The 15,187-nt window shown below is 35.7% G+C and overlaps 1 protein-coding gene across 1 annotated transcript in view; it reads right to left on the bottom strand.

Annotated features, from left to right (window-relative positions):
* The window catches only part of ATAD2 (ATPase family AAA domain containing 2), a 65,527-nt gene that overhangs the window by 31,467 nt on the left and 18,873 nt on the right, over window positions 1-15,187 (bottom strand). The window contains exons 7-11 of the mRNA XM_052651796.1: window positions 14,569-14,748; window positions 13,224-13,341; window positions 7,916-8,023; window positions 3,515-3,623; window positions 3,150-3,265 (exon numbers count right to left, since the gene is read on the bottom strand). Coding sequence (XP_052507756.1) covers window positions 3,150-3,265; window positions 3,515-3,623; window positions 7,916-8,023; window positions 13,224-13,341; window positions 14,569-14,748 — 631 coding nt within the window. The remainder of the gene's footprint in view (window positions 1-3,149; window positions 3,266-3,514; window positions 3,624-7,915; window positions 8,024-13,223; window positions 13,342-14,568; window positions 14,749-15,187) is intronic.

Below are 15,187 nucleotides of genomic sequence, written 5' to 3'. Positions count from 1 at the left end.
GCAATGGAGATGTTCATGGTCCTGATTATCTGTTAATAACAAAAACTTAGGAGAAAACAAAATAGTTGGCAATAGCAGAATCAATAAAATATGATACATCCACAAAATGGAGTATCATTCAGCCATTAAAATGGAAAGAGAACATACCATATAAAAAGTTTAACACAATCATACGTTGATTTTTTATGAGCAGAAATGTAAGAAAGTGAAAATGAAGAGAAAAAATGGAAGGAACTGGTCTAATTTAATTTTTTAAATAGAAGTACAGCTGATATACAGTACTAACTAAGTTAGAGGTGTAAAATAGTGATTTACAATTTTTAAAGGTTATATTCCATTCAGCTTTTATAAAATATCTGCTCGATTTCCCATTTTGTATAATATATCCTCATAGATTCTTTCATACCTAACAGTTTATACCTCTTAATCCCCTACCCATACACTGCCCCTTCTCAGCTCCCTCTCCCCATTGGTAATCATCAGTTTGTTCTCTGTATCTGTGAATCTGCTTTTTTTCTCATATGCACTAGTTTGCTGTATTTTTAGAGTTCACATAAAAGCGATATATGTATTGGCCTTCCTCTGACATTTCACTCAGCAAAATGGCCTCCAATCCATCCGTGTCGCTGCAAATGGCAGTATTTCATTCTTTTCATGGCTTAGTAGTACTCCACTGTGCACACAGTAATATATGCCACGTTTCTTTATCCATTCATTTGCTGATGTGGACACTTAGGTTGCATCTGTATCTTGGCAGTTATCAATAATACTGCCATGAACACTAGGGTGCATGTGTGTTTTCGGAATTAGTGCTTTTTTGGACATATGCCCAACAGTGGAATTACTGGTATATGACGGTAGCTCTATAATTTTTTGAGAAACCTTCATACTGTTTCTCACAGTGGCAGCACCAATTTACATTCCCACCAACAACATATAAGGGTTCCCTTTTCTCCACATCCTCGCCAACATTTATTATTTGTCCTTTTGATGATAGCCATCCTGACAGGTATGAGGTAATACCTCATTGTGGTTCTGATTTTCATTTCCCTGATGATTAGTGGTGCTGAGTATCTTTTCCTGTGCCTGTAGGCCACGTGCATGTCCCCTTGGATAAACGTCTATTCAATTCTTCTGGCGATTTTTTAATCAGGTTGTTTCACTGATGTTGAATTGTATGAACTTTATATATATGTTGGATATTTATCCCTTATCAGTTATATCATTTGCAAATATTTTCTTCTATACATTGCCTTTCTGTTTTGTTAGTGGTTTCCTTTGCTGTGAAAAAGCGTAAAATATAATTAGGTCCCATTTATTTATTTTGGTTTCATTTTAGGAGATGAATCCAAAAAAATACTGCTATGATTTACATTAAAAATTCTATTTTTCCTATGTTTTCCACTAAGAGTTTTATGGTTTTTGGTCTTAAAGTTAGTCTATTTTGAGTTTATTTTTGTATATGATGTTAGAGAATGTTCTAATTTGTCATTGTTGCTTTAATTCACTAAACCACTTTTTTTTTTTTGCCACCACCCGTGGTTTGTGGGATCTTAGCTCTCTGACCAGGGATTGAACCCAGGCCCCTGGCAGTGAGACCATGAAGTTCTAACCACTGGATTGCCAAGAATTCCCTAAAATTCACTAAATGACTTTAACTAGGTACTTTCAGCATGTTCTGTCATCATTAAATCATTATTTAATATTCTATATTTTTTATTAATTTTTTAAAAATTCACCAGTGTTTAACTATAATTGATTTATGCTTCAATTTAACTAAAATGATTTATGCTTTAAAAAGCCTACAAACTTTTAAAAGTTTACTTAAATCAATGTTTCCATAGAGGGTGATTCAGGGAGAAAAATTATAAAAGGAAAAAAAAATCAGGAACTAGGGTTTAAAAACTGGTTAAGTAAAGTATAAAAACTAGAAGAAAGAAGATAAAAAAAGGATGGTGATTAAAATTTTAAAAAGCGTAGTGATACAAAAAACCCTTACCCTCCTGTCACCAAAACAGCAAATATTAAAGTTGGTGGGGAGAGGAGAGATATAAAAGAGAAAATACAATTATATTATATATGGTTCGACTGCTAATATATATATATATATATATAGGCATAAAGCAAACACTGAAAATTGATTCAGTAAGTTTATATGTATACAAATAAACTACTGAAAGTATTAAGGAAGGGGAATAAATATTTATGTATGGAGGGTAGGGAAAGTAAAGGAGCCAAATAGCCACTGCTATTGCCAAATAGCTTCATCCTTAGAAGCCTATAAATTGTGTCTAAAACAGAAAAATGAGGGACTTCCCTGGTGGTTCATAGTGTGGCCAAAAGACAGAAACAAATTTAAAAAACAGAAAAATTAAAATGAAGAAGGGTTGAAGAGGGCCTACCCTACTTTTGTAAATTTTTCTTTGTCAAACTTACGGTGCTATTTGACTTTTAAAGTTATGTATATATATATAATCAACTATGTGCACATGGGCGCTCAGTTGTGTCTGATTCTTTGCAACCCCACAGACTGTAGCCCTCCAGGCTCCTCTGTCCATGGATATACTTCAGTACAAAATAAAAATACATATATTAAAAAAATTATGTGCATGTATGCACTTCCACTTACATCACTCTGCTTGACCTCCCAATTGTATGTAATTATTTTATGCTGTTATAAAATAATAATTTATACTGTTAAGTTAATCATGTTCCCATTATAACTTGCAGTTATAATTATCTTTTATTTTTTATCTGGCTATTGATTGTGAAAACTGAAAAACATCTTTTACTACTGTGAAAAAAATAAAACAAAGATTAAAATAAAGATATTAAAAAACTATATACATATATTACTTTGATATAAATTAAAACTAAATCACAAAGCTGAAAGGACAAAAGAGTAGGTAAGATAGGAATTTTACTAAGTGTATGAAAAGTCATGGGAAATGATTTTTTAAATGGAGAATCAATTTTGAAACCATTTTTCATCTTAAACATTGAGAAAGTAAAAATACTCAAATCACCCAGGATCTTGTAAGGGCAAGTATAACAAATGACTCTAGACCTGGAAATTACCAAGAAAGAGGCGGTTCCTGCACATAGCACAGCAAAGATTTTAGCTAAAATAAAATGTATAATTAAATTACCTTGGAGGTTGAATTTTGAATTTTTCAAAGACTTCTGGATAAAGTAATGGAAATACTACCATTTCTTTTAGAGCTGCAATATGATTAGACAAGCCACCAACACTATCAAATCGTACCTGTTAATAGAAGGGAAACATTGACATTCTGAGATTTGGGAGTCAAAGCTAAAATCTTATTCCATTCTTAAATTATATCCAAGCCACATATATTGAGTAACAGTAACTTAACAGGAACAACTGAGCAACAGTTGTGGCCTAAAGATTAAAAAAAAAAAGAAAAGGTTCTACAAAGATAAAAATTTCTTATAAAACACTGCTTTCTTTTTAAATTTTAAACTAAAATAATACATCTCAGACTGTACTCACTGAAGAATCTAGTTGCATTGGATCAACATCTGCAAGGCTTGCTCCGATTTTCATTCGATCTTTATAAATTCCTTTTAATTCATCTTTGCGAAAATTTAGTGGGAGGCACCTAAGGTTACAAACCCCAAACATTCATCAAACACCACTTTCCTCCCCCAAATTCCATGTTAGAATACAGACATTTTTCTTAAGAATTAAAAAAACTCCAAATGGAGTAATCATGAGATTATGTGTTTTGAGTTCCTCCTTTTCTTTACTAGTTGAGAACTTAAGTGTTAGAAATATTTACATCTGCAGGCTTACACAATCTAATGAAAATATCACAAGATACCACAGCAACATAAAGTAATTCATGGTTGAGAATTCAGGAAGCATCAACATACATTATAATGATAGTGTCTGACCTACAGACACTTTACCATTTGCTGGACACGGTTTTAGTTTAGGTGCTAAACAAGTACAAGGTCATTAAATTCTCACAATACTCTTACAACATAGGTATTATTATTAATCCCATTTTAAAAGAAAGCCAAGGCACAGAAAGGTTAACTGTCTCGCCCAGGATCACAGAGATAGTGTAAGTGGCAGATCTAGGAATCAAACCCAAGCAGCCTGACTCCAGATCCGCCACCACCCTGCTATTATACCTCTCAGCAAAATATGCAGAGCCCACCAGCACCTGGATCCATGTCAACCTTTTCAAGCAAGAGTGAATCAATACTTTCCTAATTACTTTCAAAAACATTTACAGTAGGTTACAAAAAAATATACCTAGAAAAAGCTCTTGTTTTATAGATGGAAGAATGAAAACGCTCATGTTAAAAGTTAAGATACTTGTACAAGAATGCCTAAGCAAAGAATCCCTGCTACTATTAAATACAAGTAAAAGCACACCATCTTCTCCCCAAGTGACAATTCTTGCTAGTTTCAAATTCCATGAGAAATTTATACTGCCAAGCCTAAGATGGAAAAGTTTTCAATTGTGGCTTTTAAAAAGATATTTCTTAAGTAATTCTTAATAGAACTGCATAATATAAGTCATAGGACTGAACGTACATTTCTATAAAATGAAGGCAAGTACATAACTTTTGAAGGATCTAACTCATTGTCGTTCATTTCATAGAAATGAAATGCACACCAAAATGTATTAACCACACTAAAGAGTATACTATTAATTTTAATAATGTATTTTATATGTCTCAGTTCAGTCCAGTCACTCAGTTGTGTCCAACTCTTTGCAACCCCATGGACCGCAGCACTCCAGGCCTCCCTGTCCATCACCAACTCCGGGAGTTTACTCAAACTCACATCCATTGAGTTGGTGATGCCATCCAGCCATCTCATCCTCTGCCGTCCCCTTCTCCTCCTGCCTTCAATCTTTCCCAGCATCAGGGTCGTTTCCAATGAGTTAGTTTTTCGCACCACGTGGCCGAAGTATTGGAGTTTCAGCTTCAGCATCAGTCCTTTTAATGAATATTCAGGACCAATTTCCTTTAGGATGGACTGGTTGGATCTCCTGGCAGTCCAAGGGACTCTCAAGAGTCTTCTCTAACACCACACTTCAAAAGCATCAATTCTCTGACGCTCAGCTTTCTTTGTAATCCAATTCTCACATCCATACATGACTACTGGAAAAACCATAGCTTTCACTAGATGGACCTTTGTTGGCAAAGGAATGTCTCTGCTTTTTAATATGCTTTTTAGGTTGGTCATAGCTTTTCTTCTAAGGAGCAAGTGTCCTTTAATTTCATGGCTACAATCACCATCTACAGTGATTTTGGAGCCTCCCCAAATAAAGTCTGTCACTGTTTCCTCATCTATTTCCCATGAAGTGATGGGACTGGATGCCATGATCTTAGTTTTCTGAATGTTGAGCTTTAAGCCAATTTTTTCACTCTCCTCTTCCCTTTCATCAAGAGGCTCTTTAGTTCTTCTTCACTTTCTGCCATAAGGGTGGTATCATCTGCATATCTGAGGTTATTGATATTTCTCCTGGCAATCTTGATTCCAGCTTGTGCTTCTTCCAGCCCAGCATTTCTCATGATGTACTCTGCAAGTAAGTTAAATAAGCAGGGTGACAATATGCAGCCTTGATGTACTCCTTTCCCTATTTATAACCAGTCTGTTGTTCCATGTCCAGTTCTAACTGTTGCTTCCTGACCTGCATACAGACTTCTCAAGAGGCAGGTCAGGCGGTCTTACATTCCCATCTTTTTAAGAATTTTCTAGTTTGTTGTGGTCCACACAGTCAAAGGCTTTGGCACAGTCAATAAAGCAGATGTTTTTCTGGAACTCTTGCTTTTTCAATGATCCAACAGATGCTGGCTATTTGATCTCTGGTCCTTCTGCCTTTTCTAAATCCAGCTTGAACATCTGGAAGTTCACAGTTCATGTACTGTTGAAGCCTGGCTTGGAGAATTTTGAGCATTAACTTTACTAGTGTGTGAGATGAGTGCAATTGTGCGGTCGTTTGAGCATTCTTTGGCATTGCCTTTCTTTGGGACTGGAATGAAAACTGACCTTTTCCAGTCCTGTGGCCACTGTTGAGTTTTCAAAGTTGCTGACATACTGAGTGCAGCACTTTCACAGCATCATCTTTCAGGATTTGAAATAGCTCAACTGGAATTCCATCACCTCCACTAGCTTTGTTCGTAGTGATGCTTCCTAAGGCCCACTTGACTTCGCATTCCAGGATGTCTGGCTTTAGGTGAGTAATCACACCATCGTGGTTATCTGGGTCATTGTGATCTTTTTTGTACAGTTCTTCTGTGTATTCTTGCCACCTCTTCTTAATAGCTTCTGGTTCTGTTAGGTCCATACCATTTCTGTTCTTTATTGTGCCCATCTTTGCATGAAATGTTCCCTTGGTATCTCTAACTTTCTTGAAGAGATCTCTAGACTTTCCCATTCTATTGTTTCTTCTATCTCTTTGCACTGATCACTGAGGAAGGCTTTCTTATCTCTCCTTTCTATTCTTTGGAACTTTAAATTCAAATATCTTTCCTTTTCTCCTTTGCCTTTCACTTTTCTTCTAGTCATAGCTATTTGTAAGGCCTCCTCAGACAACAGTATGTTTCAATATATCCCAAATATTTCATCACACAAAATGAATATTTAAAAAATTGACATAATTTACATTCTCTTTTTTTGTACTCAGTCTTTGAAAAGCAAGAGTGTATTTTTTACCAAAACGGATGGTAAATCTCAATGCAGACAAGCTATGGATACATTTTAAGTGTCATATGTGGCTGGCTAGTAGCCAGCATACTGAATGTTGTGTTAAGTTGCTTCAGTCATGTCTGACTCTTTGCGACCCTTTGGACGTAGCCTACCAGGCTCCTTTTTCAAGGATTCTCCAGGCAAGAATACCGGAGAGGATTGCCATTTCCTCCTTCATGGGCACTTCCTGACCCAGGGATCAAACACACGGCTCCTACATCACAGGCAGATTCTTAACTGCTGAGCCATCAGGGGAACCCCAGCATACTGAATAAAACAGAGCTAACATGATTTAAAAAACACAGAGAACTTAGGATATAAAAAATGATTGGTTTGCATGCCCCTTCAATATGTTCTAGTCGCTTTATCAAACATTGTTTTCTACCCTACAAATATTGCATTGTTAGAACCCAAGCACTGAATTATTCATTTACCCCCCATATCCGTAAAATGGGAGTAATTTTTGCCCTGTTTCTATGATTATTGTGGAAAATCAAATGAGCTGATTTAGTATGTCTGAACTTATCCTACAAGCAGTTATGAAGTAAGTTAACCTTTAAATTTTCCTGAAGAGTTCTACAATAAGAATTTTTTTATCATTATAAACAGAAAAAAAAATTTCAGTGAAAAAACAATTATTTCCTCAAGTCAGTGTTTACCAAGCAGCATTTTGGTTTTATAAGAAAACATATGCTCTGGACTTCCCTGGAGGTCCAATGGTTAGAAATTCGCCTGCCAATGCAGAGGACATGGGTTCAGTCCCTAGTCTGGGAAAATCTCACATGCCATGGGGCAGCTGGGCCTACCGAGCCCATGTGCTGTGACTACTGAAGCCTGTATGCCTAGAGCCCGTGCTCCACAAGAGAAGCCGCTGCAGTGAGAAGTACTGCAACAAAGAGAAAACCCTGCTCACCACAGCTAGAGAAAGCCCACATACAGTGACAAAGGTCCAGGGCAGCCAAAAATGTATAAATTGAAAAAAATATGTTCTAACCACAGTGAAGTTTCAACTGCAGATATTTCACACAAGAGTTATTACATATTCAGGCTTATATATTAAACTGGTATATAATTTTTTAACTAATTTTTTAATATGTGCCAAGCTGTACATATTCCCAAATTATTCATTTTTCTTTCTACTTAAAAAAGCTGGCAGTTTTAAAGGAATCAACAAGCACTTACCTGTTGATAGCTCTATTACGGCTCCTTTTTCTTCTCCTCTCAAACTGCTGTTCATCTTCTGAAGAGGAGGATGAAGTAGAGTCACTACTGTGGATTGCATGCCTTCGCCTAAAGAGGTAAACTGAAATCATAATGGAAGAAGGCAGGAGAAACATACAATACAAATATCAGAAATACCTAAAAATACCTGGTGATCCAAAAATGTTTATCATAAAATTAAGGTATTTGCTGAATCAATGAAGTGAGCTTTGTTGGTTCAATCTTTTGAAGTAAATAAAAGACTTGGATAACTGAGAATGGAAAAGATAGGAGGCTATAGGCATCATTAAGACAAAACATGGTCCAGGCAGAGTGACTTCTTATCTTAATATAAGTCCGGTACACTCAAAGAGAAGGTACGATAAAGAGGGTTTTGCAATCTTTGGGAATGTAATTTTAGAAAGTATTTTCAAGATTATACTATATATAACTTACATTTGGAAGGGAATCACCTATTTTGAAATGTCAAACAATATTCAAAGGAGAACAAGGTAATTTTTTTTTTTTAGAATTTTTAATGTAAACCAAAGGGGATCAAGAGGGATCAAAAAAAGCTAAGAAACAGTGGGAAAACAGATGGTATTTTATCTATAGTGTATCTTCAACTCTAAATTCACAACTGCCATTTAATAGTTGTGTAAACGTGGATGAGTTACTCAACCCATATAAGCCTCTATTTTCCTACTTACAAAAAAAAAAGATAAAAATAATCAAAATCTTAGCCTGTTTGGTAGTATCAGATGAAGCACCGAGTGTTACAAACTCAAAAAAGTTTTTAAATCACTTCTACCTTTGGACAGTTGCAAACGACTCACGGAATAAAAGCAAAGAAATCTGGCTGGGAAAACTTTTAATCATTCTGTTGGCTCAGGGTGGACAGCATTTCCTGAGTCAGAAATACAATCATGGTTAAGTAGGTATGTCCAAAAATACAGAAGTTCACAATCTATTATCTGAAAATTGAAGTCCAGAATCTTGTATCTAGAAAAACCCTGAAAACAAGTTTTTCCATTATTCATTTAGCAGCAAAACATGACCTGAAATGTCACAAATGCAATTCACAATCTCTATTTGTCCCAATTACTATAATTATTCATATGTTTTGCTATAAAATTAATATATTTGACCATACATGGGGGGCCCAGACACACTTACAAATGTTAATGTTGCACATTATGACTGTTGTATATTATCTTTATAACTCTACCCCTGGCCACAAATCTGAATGCTGAAACATAAACAGCTCCAGGATTTTGATACTCCTCCACCATCTACCCACTCAAACACGCCCAAGACCTATTTTGTGATCTGCCTGAAACTAAAAATATCTAGTACAAGTCTACAATTTTATATGAAAAACTTATTTAATACTACCATTAATTAATATTATTAAGAGACCCTCACAATTACATAGTACACATAACTGTTTGTGAATTCAGTAGGTATGCACATAATTAAGACTAACAATAAAAAGGACTAGCATTTACTGTTTCTTGTACCCGGCAGTTGACATATCTCATTTAAACAATTACAACTCTGGACAAGTACATATTAGTAGGCTCACTGTATAATCAGGGCCAATATGGCTCACAGTTCAACTAATCTGCTTAAAATATCAGAATTAGTCAGTGACAGTGTCAGAATTCAAAACCTTTGTCTATTTAAAAAAAAAATGGTTCACATTCTGTACACTACCACACTGATGATCTCCAGTTGTTTATTTCATAAATCAAAAAAGTTATAAGCAAACCACAAATTCTTGTGTATTGACACAGTTTCCAATGTCTGATTTGCAAAGCAGGGATTACCTTTAACCATTAAAGTGCAATAACAAATGCATATAGTACTTAACATATGCCAGGCACTATTTTAAGTGATTTACATGTATTAACTCATCTAATCTGCAGTATTATGAAATAGGTGCTATTGTCTGCATTCTACAGATCACAAAGTTAAGCATGGACAGGTTAAGTAACTTGGAAGAGGTCACTAATAAGTTAAGTGGTAGAAGTGAATTCACAATCTAGGCAGTCCTAGCTCTTCAAAATTACACTACACTGCAGAAAGCCTAATTCAGTTGAAAAAAATTCTAAACACATATAACCCAAGTTCACTCTTTTTCTTTCTTCCCATTTTACTATGAAGTTTCGAAAATCTGACACAGACAGCACTGGCCCTGCACTATGAATCCAACTAGAACTTCTAGAGAGGTCAGTTCTAGTTCCTCGACAACCAGTAAGGTATACTTTGAAACACTAGTGAAGCAATTGTGCTGTTTATGTTACCTTCTTGTTTAAAGGTGGTAGGTTTGTTTCAGAAACTGCAAACTGAGGCTACAGAATAAACCTTAGATGATGAGAGGTTAGCAATCACAAGCAAGAAAGAAAAATCCTAATTTAAGGCAGCATTTCTGAAGCTCTGCTGTACTGTAAGTATGCCAAGAGACCCTTGAAAGATCCTGCATGGTGGTTGCAAGTTTCACTAAGAGCAAAGTTCCAACGATTCTTCAGATTTGTGTATTGTTTCCGTGCCTAAGCAGGATAGGAACTATAAAGAGAGGCTGGTCTCTTCAAGAAAAAGTAAAAAAGCTAAGCAAAATGACTACCATTAAAGCTATCAGAAGAAATGAGATGTTAACTCCACCCTGGCATAGAAAATTCAGAGAAAAAAAGGGTTTATAAAGGGCTACATTCAAAACATCTGGTAAAGGTGTAGAGAAACTGAAACTCTAGTACACTGTGGGAATGTAAAGTGCAGCAACCATTTTGGAAACATAATCTGGCAGTTCCTCAAAACATTAAATATAGCTAGTATCTGATCCAGCAATTTCATTTCCAGGTATATATCCAGGAGAAACCAAAACATGTCCACACAAAGTTACACGTGAATGTTCCTAACAGAATTACTCATAATAGCCAAAAAAGTAGAAGCAACCCAAATGTACATCAACTAATAAAGGGATAAACAAAATACGGTACATTTATACAAAGGAATCTTTATTTGCCAATAAAAAGGGATGATGTGGGACTTCCCTGGTGGTCCAATAGTTAAGAATTTGCCGGCCATTCTTGTTTCTCTTGAAAATGAATTTTGCCTTTGACCAAAGATTCACCTAGGTAGGGATAAGCATAAGTGTTGCTTCAATTTTCTGAGGTCTTGTGAGATAAACAAGATCAATTGAAAAAAAAAAATTCACCTGCCAATTTAGGGGACATGGGTTTGATCCCAGGTCTGGGAAGATTCCACATGCTGCAGAGCAACAAAGCCCATGCTTCACAACTGCTGAGCCCTTGTGCTACAACTACTGAAGCCCGTGAGCCTAGAGCCTGTGCTCCACAACAAGAGAAGCCACCACAATGAGAAGCCCATGCACCACAACTAAAGGAAGCCCATGGGCAGTAATGAAGACCCAGCAGAGCCAAAAATTGGGGAAAAAAATCTTTTTAATAAAAAAATATTTATTAAAAAAAAAAGAATGAAGTACTGATATATACTACAATGTAGATGAACCTTGAAACTGTTTTAATAAGCAAAAGAAGCCAGTCACAAAAAATTCCACTCATATGAAATACCCAGAATCTATAGAGACAGACAGTCGACTAGTGGTAGCTTAGAGCTGGAGGTATTGGAGTGATAACTGAAGAGTACAGGGTAATTTTTTAAGGCAAGAATTGTATACTTTAAATGAGCAAGCTATATGGTATGTGAATTATATCACAATAAAGTTGTTATCAAAATGAAAAAGTTTAAAGGGAGTTATCAAAACCAATACAAAGGTCACTAATGTAACTCATGGAACAGCTAAATCTCTTGCTTCATACTTCAAATGTGTCAGAATCTACCACTAGTCTGAGATCCAAGGGCAGGAATTCTGGCTGAGCCATTTTTATATCCATAGTATTTGGCACATAGTAGTACCCCAATATTTGTTAAATAATAGGAGGGGGGAAAATCCTGTACCCGAGGAGTTACACAATAACATAAGACACTCTGCATAGAGAAAGAGTATACCCTGTGAACTAAATAAGGGAACTCCAGCACCAAAGAAGCAATAAAAAGGAAAGACCCACGTGCTACCCACTGCAAGCTGGTGACTACAGAGGTCGTCAGTCAACAATCATGTTATTCCCAGAAATATAAACCCATTAAATATGGGAAAAGAAATTAAATTTCAAAGTAACTGCTACCCTCTCACTTCTGTTGGCTCAAACAGAGGCCTGTCCCGAGTCAGGCAGCCGCCCTGGATACTACGCTAATGAGGACTCCAGTGCCTACTATACTTTACTCTCCTTTTCTGAGGATCATTAAATTTCACTATCAAAATACTGGTCTTTAACAATATCCTACAGGGCCTATGAAAAGTACCGACAGTATGGGCACCTTTCAAGTGCAATTTATCTCTGGCAGCTCCGACAGGTTGTCTTTCTCATCCTCTATCCTTCTGGGCTATGGCTGTATGAAAAGGGATGAAGAAACAAGAAATCCAGAATGTATACTTATGATTTTGAAACTCTAAAAATGAAATTATGAAAAATATGAAATTCTACTTGTGTCCTGCCTTTTTAGGCTTCCCTTATAAGCTTCCTCATTCATGAACTACTATAATGCTACTATTACCCAGAAAATTCTATTGCATCAGAAAATCTTCTATTACTCGGGAGAATGAAGAATTAATAAGAATTACCTCCTCAGACTTAAACATGACAGACAAGCGATAGGACGCAGAAGGAAAAGAAACCCACAAATAATCTTAATAGTCAAAGAAAATTAATGTTTCCTCCTATGTAAGAAAAACAAATTTGCCAAAAAAAGACGGGTAGAGTCGTAAGAAGTCTAAAAGCTATGTAACTTAGAATTTGTCATGGTTAAGAAAATATGTCTGGGATAGTATGTAAAGACTATCACAAGACTAAACCTATACTCTAACTTAATGTGAAAATTAAATGAGACAGTCTATGTAAAATGCTTACACCAAGCCAGGAATGCAGTAAACACCGAAGCGAAAGTAGCTCTCTATTATTACTGTGGAACAGGTGAATAAACTACCTTACCATGGCAGTTATTAATAATTCCTATCAGCGAAAGCAAACTGAAAACCAGTCAGTAGTTGTGGAGCCTGAAGTGGTAAAGCCCTGAAGACACAGGGCTAACTCTCCAAAATACACAATTCTAGAATTCCATCCTGATAAACCCAATCTTAAGGCTCCAGAATTCTACTCTAATACAGCCACAATCATATCATAAATCAATCACTATTTCAGAACCAAACCTGTTCATTCGTTTACAATAAGGACTTCTTGGTCCCGCAGAAGACAACCGATATCTTGGTCTCGCAGGAGAAGCTGGGCCAGTATAGAATATTTTGGGCTTTCTCTGATGACGAGGTTCTAAGAGAAAAATTATATGTACATGACACTTAAGTATGTATAAACACAATTTTGTTCTTCATCTAAATACTTACAAAGGTGCTGTGCATGTGCACATGCTAAGTGTCTTCAGTCGTGTCCAACTCTTTGCAACCCCATGGACTGTAACCCACCAGGCTCCTCTGTCCATGGGATTCTCCAGGCAAGAGTACTGGAGTGGGTTGCCATGCCCTTCCTTCCATGAAAATACTATTAATAGCATGTATCTACTAGAGTATATTTTACTGTTCATGGTTTAAATCATTTATGCCTGCAAGGCTGCTACTGAATGTATGTGTGCAGGACAGACAACAACCAACAAAAACACACACTGACCACAAACAACCATTATGATTATACTGATGCATAATGGCTGATTATCAGTCATATATATATACACACACACATATATATGTACACACACACACACACAGACATACATATATATACTTTAAAGTGTTGAGGTACAACTTTAACATAAGTCAAAAGTGGTCCTATTTATACAAACTTATAAATTAAGTACAAAACTGTGAAAGCTAAAATAACTAAAGACAGACATGAAATTTCAAAGTCACCCAATTATTTGCTTTGGTCAAGGCTAACATTTAGTTTTTAGAAGATGTAACATCTTAAGTCGGAAAGAGAAAAAGAAATATTGTATAAAATTGCTTATTGCTTATCAAGAAAAATAGCACAGATGAACTTATTTGCAAAGCAGAAACAGAGATACAGATGAGGGAGCGAACTCATGGATACCAAGGGAGTAAGCAGGTGATGGTGGGATGAACTGGGAGACTGGGACTGCCATACATACACTACTATGCATAAAACAGATGACTAATGAGAGATTACGCACAGCACAGGGAACTCTACACCCAATGCTCTGTGGTGACCTAAATGAGAAGGAGATCTAAAAGAGAAGGGATATATGTATAATTGATTCACTCTGCTATACAGGAGAAACTTAATATTGTAAAGTAACTATACTCCAATAAAATTTAAAAAATATATATATATACACACACACCAAGGAGGAAAAGAGAAAGAAATAACTTCCTGCACATTTTGGGTAAGTTACGAAAAACAACAGCCATGAGTATTCCGTAAAATGAAAACTTGAAAAATAAGAATGACAATGGAAAGGCAGCAAAGATAAAGGTAACCTAACTATATATTCTCCTGGAAAAAACATTAATAGATATGTCTTACTTTCCAATGGAGCCTGATAGTAAACAGTAGCCTTTCTTTGTCTAAGATAGTATCGCTTCTGATTGTCTTCTTCAACGTCCTCTTCATCTTCATCGTCGTCATCATCTTCCTCTTCTTCATCATCTTCATCTTCACCATCATCATCTTCATCTTCTTGGTCTTCACCCTCTTCAGATGACTCTACAAATTAAGAAACATTTACTTTCAGGCTTCTAAAGACCCTCCTTTTAAAACTCATTTACTTCTAGATTGTCCAAAGAATTTTTAATCCTGCAACATTAAAGACTAAAGATTTTGAAAACTGAAGTAAAAAACTATAGAATTAAAAATAACTAGAGCAAAGAAAAAAGCAGTTTAAAGGCCACTGTCACTAAGTACCAAACTAAAGGTTAAAGTATTACTGCTAATTCATTAATATAGTGAACTTCTGTCCCTGAGTTACATGACATGTAGTCTACTTAAAGATAATGTAAAATACCCTCAGCAAACATTTAAAACACATTTCAGAAAACAAATTTTCATTCAAGAAAATTTCTAAGAAATTGCAGCAATAAGTTCTAAAGAGAATAGTAAAACCTGGCATGAGGGTATATATCAGTAACAGAGCACTTAATGGCAG

Source organism: Budorcas taxicolor, chromosome 14, assembly GCF_023091745.1.
Source record: "Budorcas taxicolor isolate Tak-1 chromosome 14, Takin1.1, whole genome shotgun sequence".
NCBI classification, from domain to species: domain Eukaryota; kingdom Metazoa; phylum Chordata; class Mammalia; order Artiodactyla; family Bovidae; genus Budorcas; species Budorcas taxicolor.
This window is presented reverse-complemented; position numbering and strand designations above follow the sequence as displayed.